Here is a 16235-nt window from a genome sequence, read left to right on the forward strand (position 1 = left end):
GGTATATTTTTGCCGCATCCAAATAAATTGTACACAGCTTTCCAGACTCATTTTATCTAATCATGTCAAATATATTATAAAGATATGTTTCAGTTGCCCGTTGTGTTCACTTAAAAATTGCTGGCACAGAAAGACTTTGATTCTTGTGATGTTTATGGACATACTAGAACGCGAAATTTTTAACATTTCCTCTAAAACAGACCTTTTCCCCTCATCTCCTCAATATGAAGAGTTTTGTAGGATTTTCGAAATAAGTTTAAATTTCATATTGTAGTAACGTTATCAAATAGTTTATATCAACCCGGGTAGCACTTAACTTGTAATGTAATCAAATTCATTATCATAATTTGACATATTTTCTTCATTTATAACAAACATAAAAACGAAATGTGTGATTGGGCCAAATGGGCGGGCGTAGGGGGGGGGGACATCAATCAAAATCTGGTTATGACAGGCTAATGAAGAATCATATATCTCTTTTATCTAAATGCACTTATTATATATATACATTTAGTTAGTAACTTATGACCACGAATTACGTATGATCCACACATGCTGGTGCTGGTGTGCTATGAGCGAATGAGCATGTGCCCCCTTCTTGACTAGATTTTCTCTAATTTCGACTAAATATATACCATTTAGACACTGTGAACAATGAAGAACCAATTCAATTCTACTTTAAATCTGGGACCATTCTCTTTCCCTCAGAGTTAATCCCGTGGGGATCCGGGTTAGAATAGGTCATCAGTTCCCCCTTACTTATCGTAAGAACCGACTGAATGGGGCGGTCTTTCAGATGAGACCGCAAAAACCGAGGTCCCGCGTCGCAGCAGGTGTGGCACGATAAAGATCCCTACCTGCTCGATGGCCATAAGCGCCGAGCATAGGCCTAGATTTTGCAGGCCTTCACCGGCAGTGACGTATCCATATGAGTGAAATATTCTCAAGAGGGACGTAAAACAATATTCAATCAATCATTCAATCCCTCAGAGTTACATTATTTTCGCTGTAGGTTTTAACCTGAATTTCTCCATTATTCACCACCATGTATATGAAATGCGAATATAACAAACAGTGATCAATCTCATAACTCCTATAAGCAATACAAAATTTATAGTTGGGCTAACACAGACCCCTGTACACATCAGAGGTGGGATCAGGTGTCTACGAGGGGTAAGTATCCCCTGTCGACCGGTCACACTCAACGTGAGCCCTATATCCTGATCAGGTAAACTGAGTAATCCGTAGTCAAAATCAGTGTGCCAAGACCGACCTAACAATCGGTATGAAACACGTAATGCTGACACCTACATGATGTATATTTTGTTTTCATTACACACTCTGCTACACTGGGAATGTATATTAAAATCATTCCATATATTTTTAACAGATACAGTTCCTTACTAAATATCACTTCAAATATAGGTCATGTCTATCTTTTAATAAATATTACTAGTACTTTCATGCACAACTGTCCTTTACTAACATGAAACTTATAATTTGCTTCAAAACATAAACCAATATGTAATTCTTATTTGTATTTTCTCGTCTTTAAAAGGGAGTATCGACATCCCAATCTTTAGAGGGAAGTTCTCAGGTTTCTTCTGCTAGTGACATTCTACTGGCAAATCCAGACATTGGCATTGGAAGGATGCTGATGTGGAGGACACAGGGACACCTGATCCAAGAACTGTGGAATAAGCCGCATTTCATTCGGAGCAACAACATGGCATCCAAATGGGAAGCCTCTCGAGGTTGAATGAAGTACATTTGGTTAACATTCATATAAATCAAGATGCCACGTTCACAACTGGAATCATGGCGTTATAGTACACTGATATGCATGTGCCATTTTACCATATCAGTACAAAATTGGACGAGACTAAATATTGCAGTTAGAACAATATGGAATACTCATTCACATGCAACTGCTCATATTCACTATTTATAACCCTTCACCGGTCGTCAGTGAATATGTTCACAGTAACCGATGATTTTGTCTGTAATGATAATAGTATGGGTATATACCCTACGGTACAATCCTCTAATGAAATGTATTACTAGGTATCATATACATGCTAAAAGAGATAAAACACAGAAAATCATTATTCTGTTTCTCATTATAAGGTATGACACGTGTTCTAAATACTGACAAATAGGGTGTGATGGTCAATACTGATTTTATTTGCAATTTCCTTTCAGATATATGGGATGATAGGTGAATATAACGAACAGTGATCAAACTCCTACAAGCAATATAAATAGATTGTTGGGCAAACACGGATCCCTGGACACACCAGAGGTGGGATCAGGTGCCTAGGAGGAGTAAGCATCCCCTGTTGACCGGTCACACCCGCCGTGAGCCCCATATCCTGATCAGGTAAACGGAGTTATCCGCAGTCAAAATCAGTGTGCCAAGAACGGCTTAACAATCGGTATGAAACACGTCAGACAGCAATTGACCCAATGCGAGATTGTATTGACGAACTAGATCGTTATAACGACCATAGAATTTGCGAAATGCGGACTTCAATCGAGACTGTTGAAATCCCTGTACCATCAACTTGTTTATCAGTAGCTTACCTCGATTTCAAAACTGACTATAAGCATCCCCTGTGGATAAGATTCGATTCTTCAGAGAACTGAAGATTTTATAAAGCTGTTTTTTGACAGATGATTTGATTTTCTCCATCTGTGTTGTCACCAACCATTATGCTGAGATGGTCATATCGAGTGGTAAGGATTCTCATATGCTTCCCAAGGAAGTTTGCAGCCTCACATTGAAGAGGAATTGTACAGATATTGCTAGTTCTAAAGTACTTGTATTGTGATAGTGATTTCCAGTTTAAAACGAATAATAAAATACATTACAATAAGATTATCTTTACTAAAATTAATCTGACTGTACATCTAGCTCGTTTATTAAATGTGTACTACAATTACCTTTGATAAAATGTCATAAGTAATTAAACATATAATTTTTAGAGAACCTTGATTATAGAAAACATTCACAGAGTCAATTGAGTATTCAAAAGCACTGACCATACACTAGTAATTGGGGGCGAAGTATTAAGAAATAGTTTGTTTCAGATTATTAGGCATTATCTTATACATGTCTGCTGTGAAGTTGCAGTCGATAGACAGATATATGTCAACACATGCCCTTATCGGAACAACACAGTTTCAAGAATTATGTCTAGAAAATGGTCATCTTTATCATTTGAAAGCTTTCTTTAATTTTACTAATATTAAGAAAATGATTGTACATGTGTTTAAGCATATATCTTATTGCATGGTTTTTTTGTGTTTTGGTTGTCAAAAATATTGATAAAAATTGATAATGAAGAATTGCTGATATATACTAAGGACATTATGATTCTGATCTAAAGAAATCGAGGACTAGTTAATATCTATACATACTTTGTTACATCATGACATACTTTGTTACATCATGACTATAACATTGCTTGCAAGAAAACAACACAAGAAACACATAAATTTAATCAGGGACTAAAATGTTTTGTTCAATCACACTATTTTTAAGTCATTACACTTAATTCTTAAAAAAAGTTCTTAATTGGCAATTGAAATCAATATACAAATGTAGTTTTTCCGCTTTCAACCATTAATATTGAAAAGTCACATGAGGATCGATCAACCTAAAGTATGGGCTATTCTAACATCATGAATGATCTTGTACATGCAAATGCAGGTTAAAGATAGTTTAATCAAATTGAAGTACGCATGTACTGTATTTCAATTGTGAAAAATGAAATGAATTTTTCAATATTTGTTCAACACCTTTTTCAGAAGATGCATTCCAATGACTCATATATGACATAGAAGACAAAGGAGAGCTCTTGAGAATAAAAAAACTGCGAGTTTAACAGTCAATGAATACATCCCATGACACAATCCATCCTGATTCAGTAAACTTGTAGTCCATTATTCTAAGGACAAACCATGACTTAGTTAAGATCAAGTTTTGGTGTCAGAAGACCAATGTAATTAAAATCATTGCAAACTTAACAAGCTAGGACCCCTGCAAGTGTTTTATGTGAACATACTGAATAAGGATTCATTACTGAACAGTTGAAGGAAAATCACTATTATGATTATTTTTTTAAAAATGACGGTTGTGTTGTTTGGCAACATTATGATCCATATTTGTTGAATAAACAACTTTGCAAAAATGAGTTGTTTAGTATCTTCAGATCCCTTAGATTGATTGTGATAATCCATACAGAAGTTGGTCATTGGTGGTATTTGACCCACATTGATTTTCAGGTCGAAAGATTAAAAGTCTCTGGGAGCAATGTAGCTAGTTGTGTCCTCCCAATATCTTGAGCCTGTTGCTCAGTTGTTATATTTCATATGTTGGATGGTTATGAGTAATAGCTGACCACTAATGATTTCCAGGTCAAAGGTCAGCAGGTGTAATGCAGTACAATAAACAATTTATTGGTATCTGCCCAATATCTTAAGAAAACCTTTATAGTGATGCTATTTAATGCATGTGTTGGTCACTGGTATTAGATACCTTTGGTGATTTTCAGTTCAAAAGATCACCAAGTGCAGTGATGTACTTCATGCATTTTATGGCAGCTAGAAGGGTATTCCAAACAATTGATATATGCTTGACTTTCAGAGAAGAGGGAAATTTTCCACTTTTAACCATTCACCAAAATTTTATGAAATGTAATAAATAAGCAAAAATTAACACATTCACGGCTTTCTCCTCCCCTCGATGCATGTTCTAGGCACTCCATTGCTTTGACTGTGGTAGTATAAACATTTTCACAAGTATACAGATGGCAAACAGTGTAACTGAGGCTGGGGGGGGGGGGGGCATATATATTTTGCAAACAATTTTTGTTATGATATTCATGCACTTATTTTCTATCTATATATCATCAATAGTTTACATGGCAATACGGTACATGTATAGAACTCGTTTATGGATATGATTGCAAAGATACCTGGTGTTTGGTGGTTGGAGGGGGAGGGGGGGGGGGTTAGCAGCACATCCTAATGGGCTACAGTTTATGTTTACATGGGTTTTATTTTATCACTTGAACTAATATTTATCAATATGTTAAACTTCTATTTATTTTGAAATATCAATTGCTTATATTGTTTAGTTTTACTGAAAACTGTGTAGGTTTGTATTATTTGTCAATAGTGTGAATTTTGGCGAAATGCTCAAATTTACAGCTTTCATACTACAATAGATTAATTACATTACGTTTCAACTTAAATCTTTATATATATATATATATATATATATATATATATATATATATATATATATATATATATATATTAAGGGTCTTTGGTAGGAACATCTTTTGATAGTAGTTGATTATGCTATATGTATTTTCCAAATTATCTAAATTCATCAATGAAATCCAGCAAAAAGCCACTTTTTGGCAAACTGCCAATTTATAATACATTGGTATAGAGGTCAGTAATGCACTCTTTACCATGGGTGAATATTGATATCATAAATAAGGATGTAATTTTATACATGTATTGCATGATAGTGAGGGAGATATGAAGATATATTTCATACATGTGGTGTATATTGAAAGTCAGATAAAGCATTAGCTTTATCACACGCCCGTTTGATAAAGCGTTCCGGTCCGAACTACTTTTGACACTGTCCCCGCTTGGATGACATATTTTCTGTGTTTATGCATATGGACGCATGAAACAAAGTGTATAACTTGTTATTCTGTATTTATTTAGAAGTTCTTTTATAGCGAAATGAAAATGATGTTGCCCCCTCTGGTATATAATGGAAGCTACCGGCCATAAAAATGCCAACTATATCAGTAACTACTAAAAAATTATGATCAGAAAACAAAAATATGTCCCTTTTATTATCATCGACAAGGAATCAACCGCTTACTGGACAAGAATAATTGAAAGTAACTCGACATGCTGCGGTACCAAGTATTCAGAAGCAATGTCTCTTTTCTCTGGAGCCAAATTGAGTGTAGGCCTAATAAATCTCAACAGCTTTATTTACTAGGCCTGAAGTGCCTCAGGTTTACTCTCGTCCTCAGACCCAAATAATCCACGTAAAATAAAATCCAATTGCACAAACACTTCTACTCTTCATTGTTGACCGTTGAACATTCTAATAATGTTGCATTAAAATATTACTTTCATTGATCGTTGTTACACATGTTTATTTAAAAAAAGACGACGACATCAAACTCTCATCAGAAGGTCGGACCTACGTCAAAAAATAAATACCGGTCAATAGTTGTTACTTTGTTGGAATGGCAAAACCATTTATTAATCATAAACTATAATCCTTTCTAAAACAATACTCATCCATGTTTTCTTTTATAAACATGTCCTTTTGTACTGTATATGAATGGATTGCAAGCGCACTAATTTTTCCCGCGTAAGGAAGACTGATAAACATGACGTCTGAGCCACATATTCAAAACAAATTCAATCAGCTGTTTCTACCATACTGGGGATCATCTCAAAATTAAGCGAAAAGAAGATGTATGAGATAAATAGGACATCTCGATATTTCGTTTATTGGAACGCCTCGCTAATAAATACACCATATCAGCTCGTTGGATAAACCAAATATCAAAACACGCAATATAAATATCCAAAGCCCGAGGGGAATGTGACTTTTCTTGGGTGAATAAATCTTCATATCTCACGAACATTCATGCAATAAATTGTTTATTATACCGAAACAAATCAAGACTACAAAAGTGCATTTGAAATTGGAGTCCGCTCATCTATACATTGCATGTAGCAAAGATCGCCCTAACGGTAACACCACACCGTTAAGGTATTACGGTATAAGGTACAATCAACGATATACAGTGATATGATAACCAGTTTTTTGTATTTTCATTCTCCTTGAATGCTGATTTACTTGCTAGTTTTTGTATCAACCAAAACCAGGCGATTTAACTGTGTATCAGAGACCCTCATATTTTGTACCTTATGAACTATGAAAGTACAATGACTCGGAGTCATTGTGACGTAACAATAAACTACGTCTACCTTGTCGTAAAATATATGGAAAATGCACGAGGTTGCCCAAGAGGTAAATATGATAGGGATATATGATGTTTGAGAGGGAGATATGAAGTGTTGTCATCCCTGGCACGTGACTGTCTAGACCAATCAGATTACGCGCTGCATAAAATTCTCATACTGAGGTATAATAATATGGGAAATCAAGATTTATGGAGATAATTAGTTTTTCAATTTTAAATTTTTTTTATACCACAAGGACAAACCATGAACAAAACGGGCTGAGTTTTGCAGTTCAACTAGGCTTCATAGACTGCTGTCGGTTTCCATGGCAATGGATAGTAAAAATTTGGTGGTGGGGTTAAATTATGTAAGATAGTACAAGTAAAATTAATACCGGGGAAATAAAAGAAATCTTCGACATTGAGTGGCCGAACCCTACCTGATTTCTTTGATTTTTACATAAAATTGATCTTAAGAGGTTGTATATAAGAAGATTTTTGTTGTTGAATATGATGCACATATATTAATAATTTAGTTATTGAAAGTAAGTACTTGAACATTCGTATACATTGAACTTTTGGAAGGAAAAAGAGTATAACTTTTTGACATTTGATATGGTGTTGTTGCTTAGCAACCAAATATATTTGAATACAAAAATAATTTAGATTAGATTAACTTTAAAGATCGATTAAGCACATCTGACACCTCAACTTTACAATTGATGAAAATTTCAAGTCGATATCTTGAATACTTTCCGAGAATATGACTACACACACTGGTCCTTTAAACGAAATGACGTCAATACCTTATGTGAAAAGTGAAGATAACGAACAATGATCAATGCCAGAACTCCCACAAGGAAAACAAAGTAAAGAGTTGGGCACACATGGACTTCTGGACATACCAGAGGTAGGAACAGGTGCCTGAGAGGATCAACTATCTTCTGTCGGAGTAATCTGTAGTCAAACGTTATGTGTCAAGAATGGCCTAAAGGCAACAAGCGATATGGGATACGTTAGACATCATTTGACCCAATGATAAGTAAGTGACGGAATAAAAATTGGAAGAAACAGTAAAAACGTTATGTTCCCAAACTTTGATTGCGGATAATGACAATTATCAACAGAGTAAAACCAATATTTTACCTAATTTCATGATGGGAACACGATAATAAGAAACAAAATAAAACCCATATGCTCCCAAACATTGTTGGGGGAATATACTATGTGTAGTAATGGGAACAGTAACAACAATATGTTTCCAAACTTCGTTTGCAAAGCATAAGAAAGAAAGTAAAGCAATGCGTTTCCAAGTTTCGTTAATGACAAACAGAATATAAAAGCCTGTTCTGAACGTTTTGCAAACATAACTTTTGCATGTACATTTTGTAGTACTTAATTGACGTTTTGATTTCATCATGAATATCGTTAGTACAAGTAAAAATACCTTTGTCACAGATTTCTTTGGTATATCCTGGATTACAGCCATTTGTCACATTACAGACATTCAGACAATCTGGACCATATGTTCCTGGAGGGCACTCTGGGAAAACCAAATTTTCAATAGATAAACAAAATACACACTTAGAAAAATAGATGTGAATGATGTGAATTATCAAAATCCAAAAGTACGTTTTCGAAACCAAATTTTTGAAACCGACCTTTGTCACAGAGTTCCCGGGTATATCCAAGATTACAGCCACCGTCACATCTTCCTGTTGTCCTGTTACAGGGGAGGTAACTCAGACACTGTCCACTACAGTTAAACATACAATCTGGTCCGTATGATTCTGCTGGACATTCTGGAAAATATTATTTCACCCGGAAAATTTATTATTTTTGAAAACATATTCATTTCTGCCTCACATTCATTGCCATTTTCCTTGTTGTCTTCATTGATCTAAAATATAGATTTCATCCATCAAATATTCAAAGAGTACAATTTGTAAATTTAGATATATATTGTTTGTTTCCAAAAGATTTTAAGATAATGCCAAATGAATTACGTGTGTTACAATGTATTCCTGTCCATCCATTACCACAGCCATAGTCACATTGTCCAGTGGTGTGATTACAGGACAGGTTGTCTCTGCAGTGTCCAGTACACGTAGATCTACACCGTAAACCGTAATATCCAGCTGGACATGCTTCGAAAAATCACATTCCTTTGATAAGTTGTATCTTGTCGTATCTCATTTTTTATCAAAATATACATTAAAGTATCAATAGTATATATAAATGATGTAGCATACGTAATCTTACATTTGTTACACAAATCCCCCACCCATCCTGCATTACAACCCAAACACGATCCGTTGACAATGTCACAGCGCAATTCCTGACAGTTGTTTGGACAGGGTAGATCACAGTTATATCCATACACACCGGAATTTTTACAACCTATGAATATAATATCGAAAAAACATAGCACCTTGTTTAACACACACTAAACGAAATTGTTACTGTATAATGATGTAATTACAATATTACCTGTTACAGTTACTTCACATAATTCAGTGAAAACTAAGGATGTTTCATATCCGGACGGATAAGTTGTTCCGTCAAGTCTTTCATTGTAAAATATAACGTAACGTCCATGTTTGACGCAAGTTGTACTGAAATCCAAGGTCGGTAACTCCTGTCCGTTCTTGTAACATAGATACCCATCCTCCTTTATAGTTGTATTTGACACATAGAGAGAAAAACCAGCAAAACGTCCTCTTTGTCTCATGACTGAAATTATCAATGTATGAGATGATGAACATGATAGAGGGTGGAAAAGTTTTCAATTACCACAGGGATTTATCAGCCTATATTTGGAAACGCCAACGTTTTGGGGACTGGACATATTTAATACTAGTAAACAATTTAATGAAAATTGGGGAAAATATATATGGCTCTTAGATGTATATCAGATTAAGCAACTGTGACAACATGAACTAAATTTGACAGCAATAGAGACAGCAACACTACATCATACTCTATCAATGAATATGATCAAACTAGATAGTATAAGACAAATAGAAAAAAAAACAATAAATAAAAAGATATGTTTTTTTTTTTTTACCAAAACTTAAAAAACTAAAACATTGAGATTGGTAAATCAAAATTCTTCTGTGAAATGAATTGAAATTTATTAATTCAATGTTTAAATAATATTGATATGAGGAAAGTAAATTCTATTTTAATAAACTAGCTTACTATGCCATCACACATGTACAATGTTGCATATAACATTCCTATTTCTGGTGATTAGATTCTACTGATGCAGTGCACAGTTTCAAATAATTATTTCCACTCAAAATGCACTGAAAATATATTTTGTATGAAATAATGTATAATTATTACCTAATGACTCTGAAGTCGTGTAGTAAGTGGGAATAATGGATGAATCTTCATTGTAACACATAATACCATGAAATAATAATGGAGGATGTAAGGAAATGTTGGCGATGTTTGGAGAGTGTTTTATATAGTACCACTAATTGATTTATATAGAGGGGTGTGTGCACGATAGGACCATGCTCTTCGTATTAAACGTATTGTTCACTAAATTGGGAAATATCATTCACTATGAAAATCAAAGCTTCTTCCATTGGGAATGGATCTGAATTTAGACCCCTGAAAACGTACTGAAAAATCCATGTACCATATTCTTCATAATCCTTGAACTGAGTTTATTGATAATCATTACCATATTGTTCTCCATAGCCTTTGAACTGTATTCTTATGCTGTAAATGCTGATTACTTTCTCAAGGTCAATGTACCACCATGCCCATTCATCGAGTAGCTGTCTTCCAATAGGTGCTGTCCTTGTACATGTGTTAATGTCTCCATCCACTGCACGACTGGATTTGTACTTCTGACATGTTCCAGTTTGTTGACAGCCGGGTACTTCATTAGCCTGCTCAGTCTCCCTTTTCTGAGATAAGATTTCTGTAAATGAAATTATCGATCACACTAAGCAACAATTTGACAACTTCTAATTTGTAATTTAATGGATATCGCACGAGATGACCAAAAGCTACAAAATATCTATATAAGTTTCACAGAATTGAACCTAGCTACTAGCAAGCGGATGTGTTCTCAAACATAGCTTAACCTTTCCATCACTTTAAAGGCCCGGAGTAACCTAGAACAATTTACACCCCTACAGCAATTAAGCATATATGGCAAGAGGGCAGGGCTTAGCAGTGTTATCAGAATAAGCAGCAGTCTGATGTTTGACTCTACACTTGCTCTGTAGCAGACGATATTTTGAACAGGGAGACTGGCATGATTTATCAAAATAAACTAAAGTTTTCCCGCATTTTTCTACCACTCTGCTCGATCTGTTAGGCACTGAAAGGATATGTTTTTACTTTTACAAAACTTCACCCTAGGAACTACAAAATGAATTCATCATTGTTTTATCCATGTCTTTTAAAACATGTAGTTTTTTGATAATATACACAAATATTGGTATATATGATATCCTAATACTTATGATTTTCCTCTTGGTACCTTTCAATTATGAGAAGAATTTGGGGAGGGGGGGGGGTGTAGCTGTGCAATGGAGGGCATATGCATTGAAGGATTATTAAGAAACACTTTGTCCATTATGATATTTGGAGACTTACTATCTGTGATTGTCTCTTTTGACATTGTAATGTTCACACGTAAGATCCCAGATTGAGAGTAATTTTAGAGTGATGGTTGATCAATTGGACATTTGTCATCATTGGGGAGAGACAATGGGAGTTACACAACTGGCCTAGGAGATTGTTGCTTAATCAGACAAACATCATGCTTGACATTATTATTCAAGAAAAGGTACCAGCAATCCTGCAAAACTCTGAAACAGCGACCAGACTGAACAGTCCTAATGGGTTATTTTTGTAAAGTTAACAAAATTTTTAAAGGAATGTGATTATATATAATTAAAAAATAAAATCTGAATTTACCATAATATATAAGTAAGACCTTTTTTCCACGTTATACAATGATTTGATTATATGTTTCCTTTGGTGTAATCCCCCTTATCTAGAACTAGACAAGCATGCTCGTGCAATATGTAAGTCAACATCCGGTGTAAACAATAACAAAAGATAATCACACCCACAAACTGCCAATCTCTAGTTTGAAATACAAACTTAGCCCTGCTTCAGATTTTTGAGGCCAAAATTAAATCTTCATGAGAATTTATATCTAAAATAGATATGGCCAATATATGCACAGTTATGAGGGGAATAAGTATACCCATTTTAAAATTTCAGTACAACAGCTTAATCTTTATATTTGTATAATAAGTGCTGCAATCTGAATGTGACCAGAAAATTCATATATTCCACCATTTTCACCGACTGGCTGCTTTTATACCTAATTGCCGGCCTTTAAGAATAAGTGATACCAAGTCGTGAAACTAATGAATGTAAAGTTTTCTGTTTACTCACGGTACCCAGATGACGAAATCAATCCCACTGCTACATGTATCAGAAAGACAAGTGTATGCATGTCGTGTTTATCGTTGTAGACGACAACCAGGAAGTTTGAATATTAAATATTTATTTAGATAACTTTACAGACTTCATGATATGGTTGACAGTTCACTTCTATACATACCCATTGCTGTCAAAGTTCAATGTATATATTTGTGATATTCTGTAGGGTGCCAAAGACCAATGTATGCATTTGTGATATTCTGGAGGGTGCCGAAGATCAATGTATGCATTTGTGTTATTCCTTCGGGTCAACGCATTGTTTGTCAACGTACGACGGGTGGTTCGTGTAGTATTTAAAAATTACCCGTCCGTCTCAAATGCTTACATAAGTAATAAATAACCATTCTAAAATCTTCACCTGACTATGGAGTGTGACAGTACACGATCCTTGATCAAATATTTTGCCCTTCTGCCTTCAAAGGATTTAATTAAGTCAAAGCCCCGCTTCATTTATTATCATGGCTTTCTGGGTTATTACATTTGCACTAAATACGAGGGCTGTTCGATATGTAATGTGTATTGTACCACATCGCGATAACGCTTTGTATGATTTCGTGGATGATGATACGTTAGCGTGCCACACCTACTGCAACACCGAACAACCGTTTTTAAGGTAATCTCCGAGTACCCGTTACATACACACCTGATGCCGAGCGTTTGGTGATGGAACTGCCACTACCTGTTTTAACTACTTAAGTCTGTTGCAGCCAGGATTCGAAACCCCAGACCTTCCGCATGCCTGGTGAACGCTCTACCCTCTAGACCACCGCGGCGGTTCGTAAGAAATACGAGTATATCAAGGAACTGAGTCAACAACAAAACAACTTTCTGAAATGATATTATATGAAATGTTTATCAAAATAAGATATTACTAGTGATAATACTAATCAAACGAGGTAATTCTTTCGAAAACTCTTTGCTTATTGATTAAATACTCAAACAACCAGGAAGATAACAATCTATGTTTCCCGAAGTGTCTAAAATACTGAGAGCAATGTCAAAATGTTCATCGTGACATAAACAGTGGAAAATAACGAAGAGTATTGAATCTCATAACTCCTATAAGGAATAAAAAAATAAAGAGTTGGGTAAACGCAGACCCTTGGATATGCCAGAGGTAGGATCATCGATCTGGGAGTAGTAAGTACCCCCTATCGACCGGTCACAGCCACCGTGAGACCAATATCTTGATCAGGTAAACACAGTAATCCGTAATCAAAATCAGAGTACAAAAGGTGGCCTAACCATTGATATGAAACATGAAAGGTGAAGATAACGAACAGTGATCAATCTCATAACTCCTGTAAACAATACAAAATAGAGAGCTGGGTAACAAGTCAGATAGCATTTGACCCAATGACCAATCTAATTCAAATCAGATCCTAAAATACTCTCACAATCGGTACAATACGATCTGACATACCCCCATAGAGGGTCATGTCCGCATGACCTTTCGCTTGGGATATTCATAAAAACTATCAGCCAGTCACATTGCATCAAACAGACAATGATGGTTATTTTGGCAGTTCCCAGCAATTCGTAAACAAATTACCGTAATCTCCCTCCCACCAAGTATATTCCACCCTCTAAAATTGTTTATTCTCACATAAGGAATTTTAAGGTTTTGCAATAATGCCTGATCTATTCTGTTCATACAAACAGCAAAACGTACAATATAAAATACACCCAAATTAAATTGATTGTGAAATGCGATTTATGTATGATTATGGATGGGTACGATTTGAATAGTTTTCAAGATGGTTGACTTAATTAAAGCGAGGAATATAACGCCAGTCGACGTATACAATGCATTGCGACGCAATATCTATGCAGGACACTTAAGGCGACTAATTAACTCGGTATGATAATGAGATTATAATGTGCTGATACGTCATGACAGTTGCTCCTCCTTGATCAATCCATATTTGGATACACATACGCAAACTCTATTTTTAGGATCATATAGAAATATATATGGGAATATTGCCTTTATTCTACGCTAAAGATAAGTCAAATTTCCCTGATTTGACAACACATGAAAAGGCATTATGATGAGAAATACCCCGGTGAAGTTTGTGTGTCGGATGGTTGGAATCAACGTCTAAAAAGCGCTTACTACGCACATGGCAAAGAGGACGTGAATATATCAGCTGTACAACTTTGAAATCGGAAAAATCAAGGTAAATTCTTGTATTTGAAATAATGATGTATGAATACCTGGAACCAAAGTTGTCAACAATGAAAGTAGACAACATTTGCTGTGCTATATATATTGACTCAATACTTGAGAAGTAGTAGGTTGATGTTCGTTGTTTACATACAGCATACGTCACACATAGCCGATGTGCAGCATTAGGTGCACACACGCAAGATATATGTTAGAGAACTGTTGCTCAAATGGTAGCAGTTTTTTTTTTTTTATTCATATAAACAGGATGGTATATAAGCATTAAAATGCACAGGAAACTGAAATATGAATACTATACTTACCCCCCTCCCCCCACTCTTTCTTTTAATTTTTACGATACTTTCTCTGAGATAACCAGATTCCCATTACTATCTCATCCTTTTGTTGATTTATGTACTCGTTTCACACTTTTTGTAAGCTTCTACCGGTATGATTCAATATATGTATTGATTCACCAATGATGTTGGTATGCAATCATGTTACACAATATGAGATATGTATAATGATGATAAACTAAATACTAACAGTTCATATGCATATATATAAAAATGTATATATATACAATCTAGTATTGCATCTTTAACATTAGCAGGCTATAATTTATTACACAATTTGTGCTCATTTTTTTATACTGGTACAAGGCCAATCTCTAAAACTTACAAAAAGCGTGAAACGATTACATTACTTTTAAAAATCGAACGAGGAATGACATAGACAGGAAATCAACACATTTCAGATTTATCGCCGCAAAAAATATTTTTTTAAAAGGGGGGGGGGGTAGTATCAGTACTTCAGGTACCTGTGATAATATCTTGTACAAATGCACGTGTAACTACATTAGTCTTTGATGCTCTAGATTTACAGTCACATTTAATTTTATCATGTGACATACTAGAAAAAAATAAACTTGGGATATTTTCTTTACAGCCAGTTTAGCATCATATTACTGACTACAGTTTGAATAAATGGAAGAAAAATAAAAAAAAAAACTCTGAATACATGCTGATTGCCCACATTTTTTATGTTTATTTGAGACCCTTCTTTAAAACATGAAATGTTTGCAGCATATGTATTTATAATATGAGATAGTGTTATTTACAGATGTGCATGATACCAACAAGAATGTGAACTTTTCAAAGAGCGTGATATTTCCGAGTTTTCCACATCTCTAGAGCAACCACCACAAATTTACACGCAAGGTAATTCTTACAAACTTTAACTTTAATATATTCATCATTTACACCTAGTCAAAATGATAAATTATAGAAAAGTTTTGGTATTGCTGCATGGCATGAAATTTGAATGTTTTTATGTTATAATGCAGATATAAACTTGAACACTTACACCTACATCATTGTGTTTTAAATATTGTTCACAGGCAACTTTCTTCTTGTTTCCATATAGTACCCACAGATGACAGCCATATTGACTCCAGTGGATAATATTTGCCTCCATCAGCTGCTTACTACACTGTGGATAGTGGTCAAACCAGGATATCTACTGATTGCGTTCAGTTATGTGAATTGTCATATACATCTGTGCTTATGAAC

At 34.9% G+C, this 16235-nt stretch overlaps 1 protein-coding gene across 1 annotated transcript in view; it reads right to left on the minus strand.

Annotated features, from left to right (window-relative positions):
• LOC125669159 (multiple epidermal growth factor-like domains protein 6) overlaps nt 1-13936 on the minus strand; it is a 41261-nt gene extending 27325 nt beyond the window's left edge. The window contains exons 1-6 of the mRNA XM_056161464.1: nt 13921-13936; nt 10711-10953; nt 9279-9416; nt 9056-9163; nt 8678-8818; nt 8464-8559 (exon numbers count right to left, since the gene is read on the minus strand). Of these exons, the coding sequence (XP_056017439.1) occupies nt 8464-8559; nt 8678-8818; nt 9056-9163; nt 9279-9416; nt 10711-10953; nt 13921-13936 (742 nt within the window). The remainder of the gene's footprint in view (nt 1-8463; nt 8560-8677; nt 8819-9055; nt 9164-9278; nt 9417-10710; nt 10954-13920) is intronic.
• Between the last annotated feature and the right edge of the window lie 2299 nt (nt 13937-16235).

The sequence above is a fragment of the Ostrea edulis genome, chromosome 4 (genome assembly GCF_947568905.1).
Source record: "Ostrea edulis chromosome 4, xbOstEdul1.1, whole genome shotgun sequence".
Classification (NCBI taxonomy): Eukaryota; Metazoa; Mollusca; class Bivalvia; order Ostreida; family Ostreidae; genus Ostrea; species Ostrea edulis.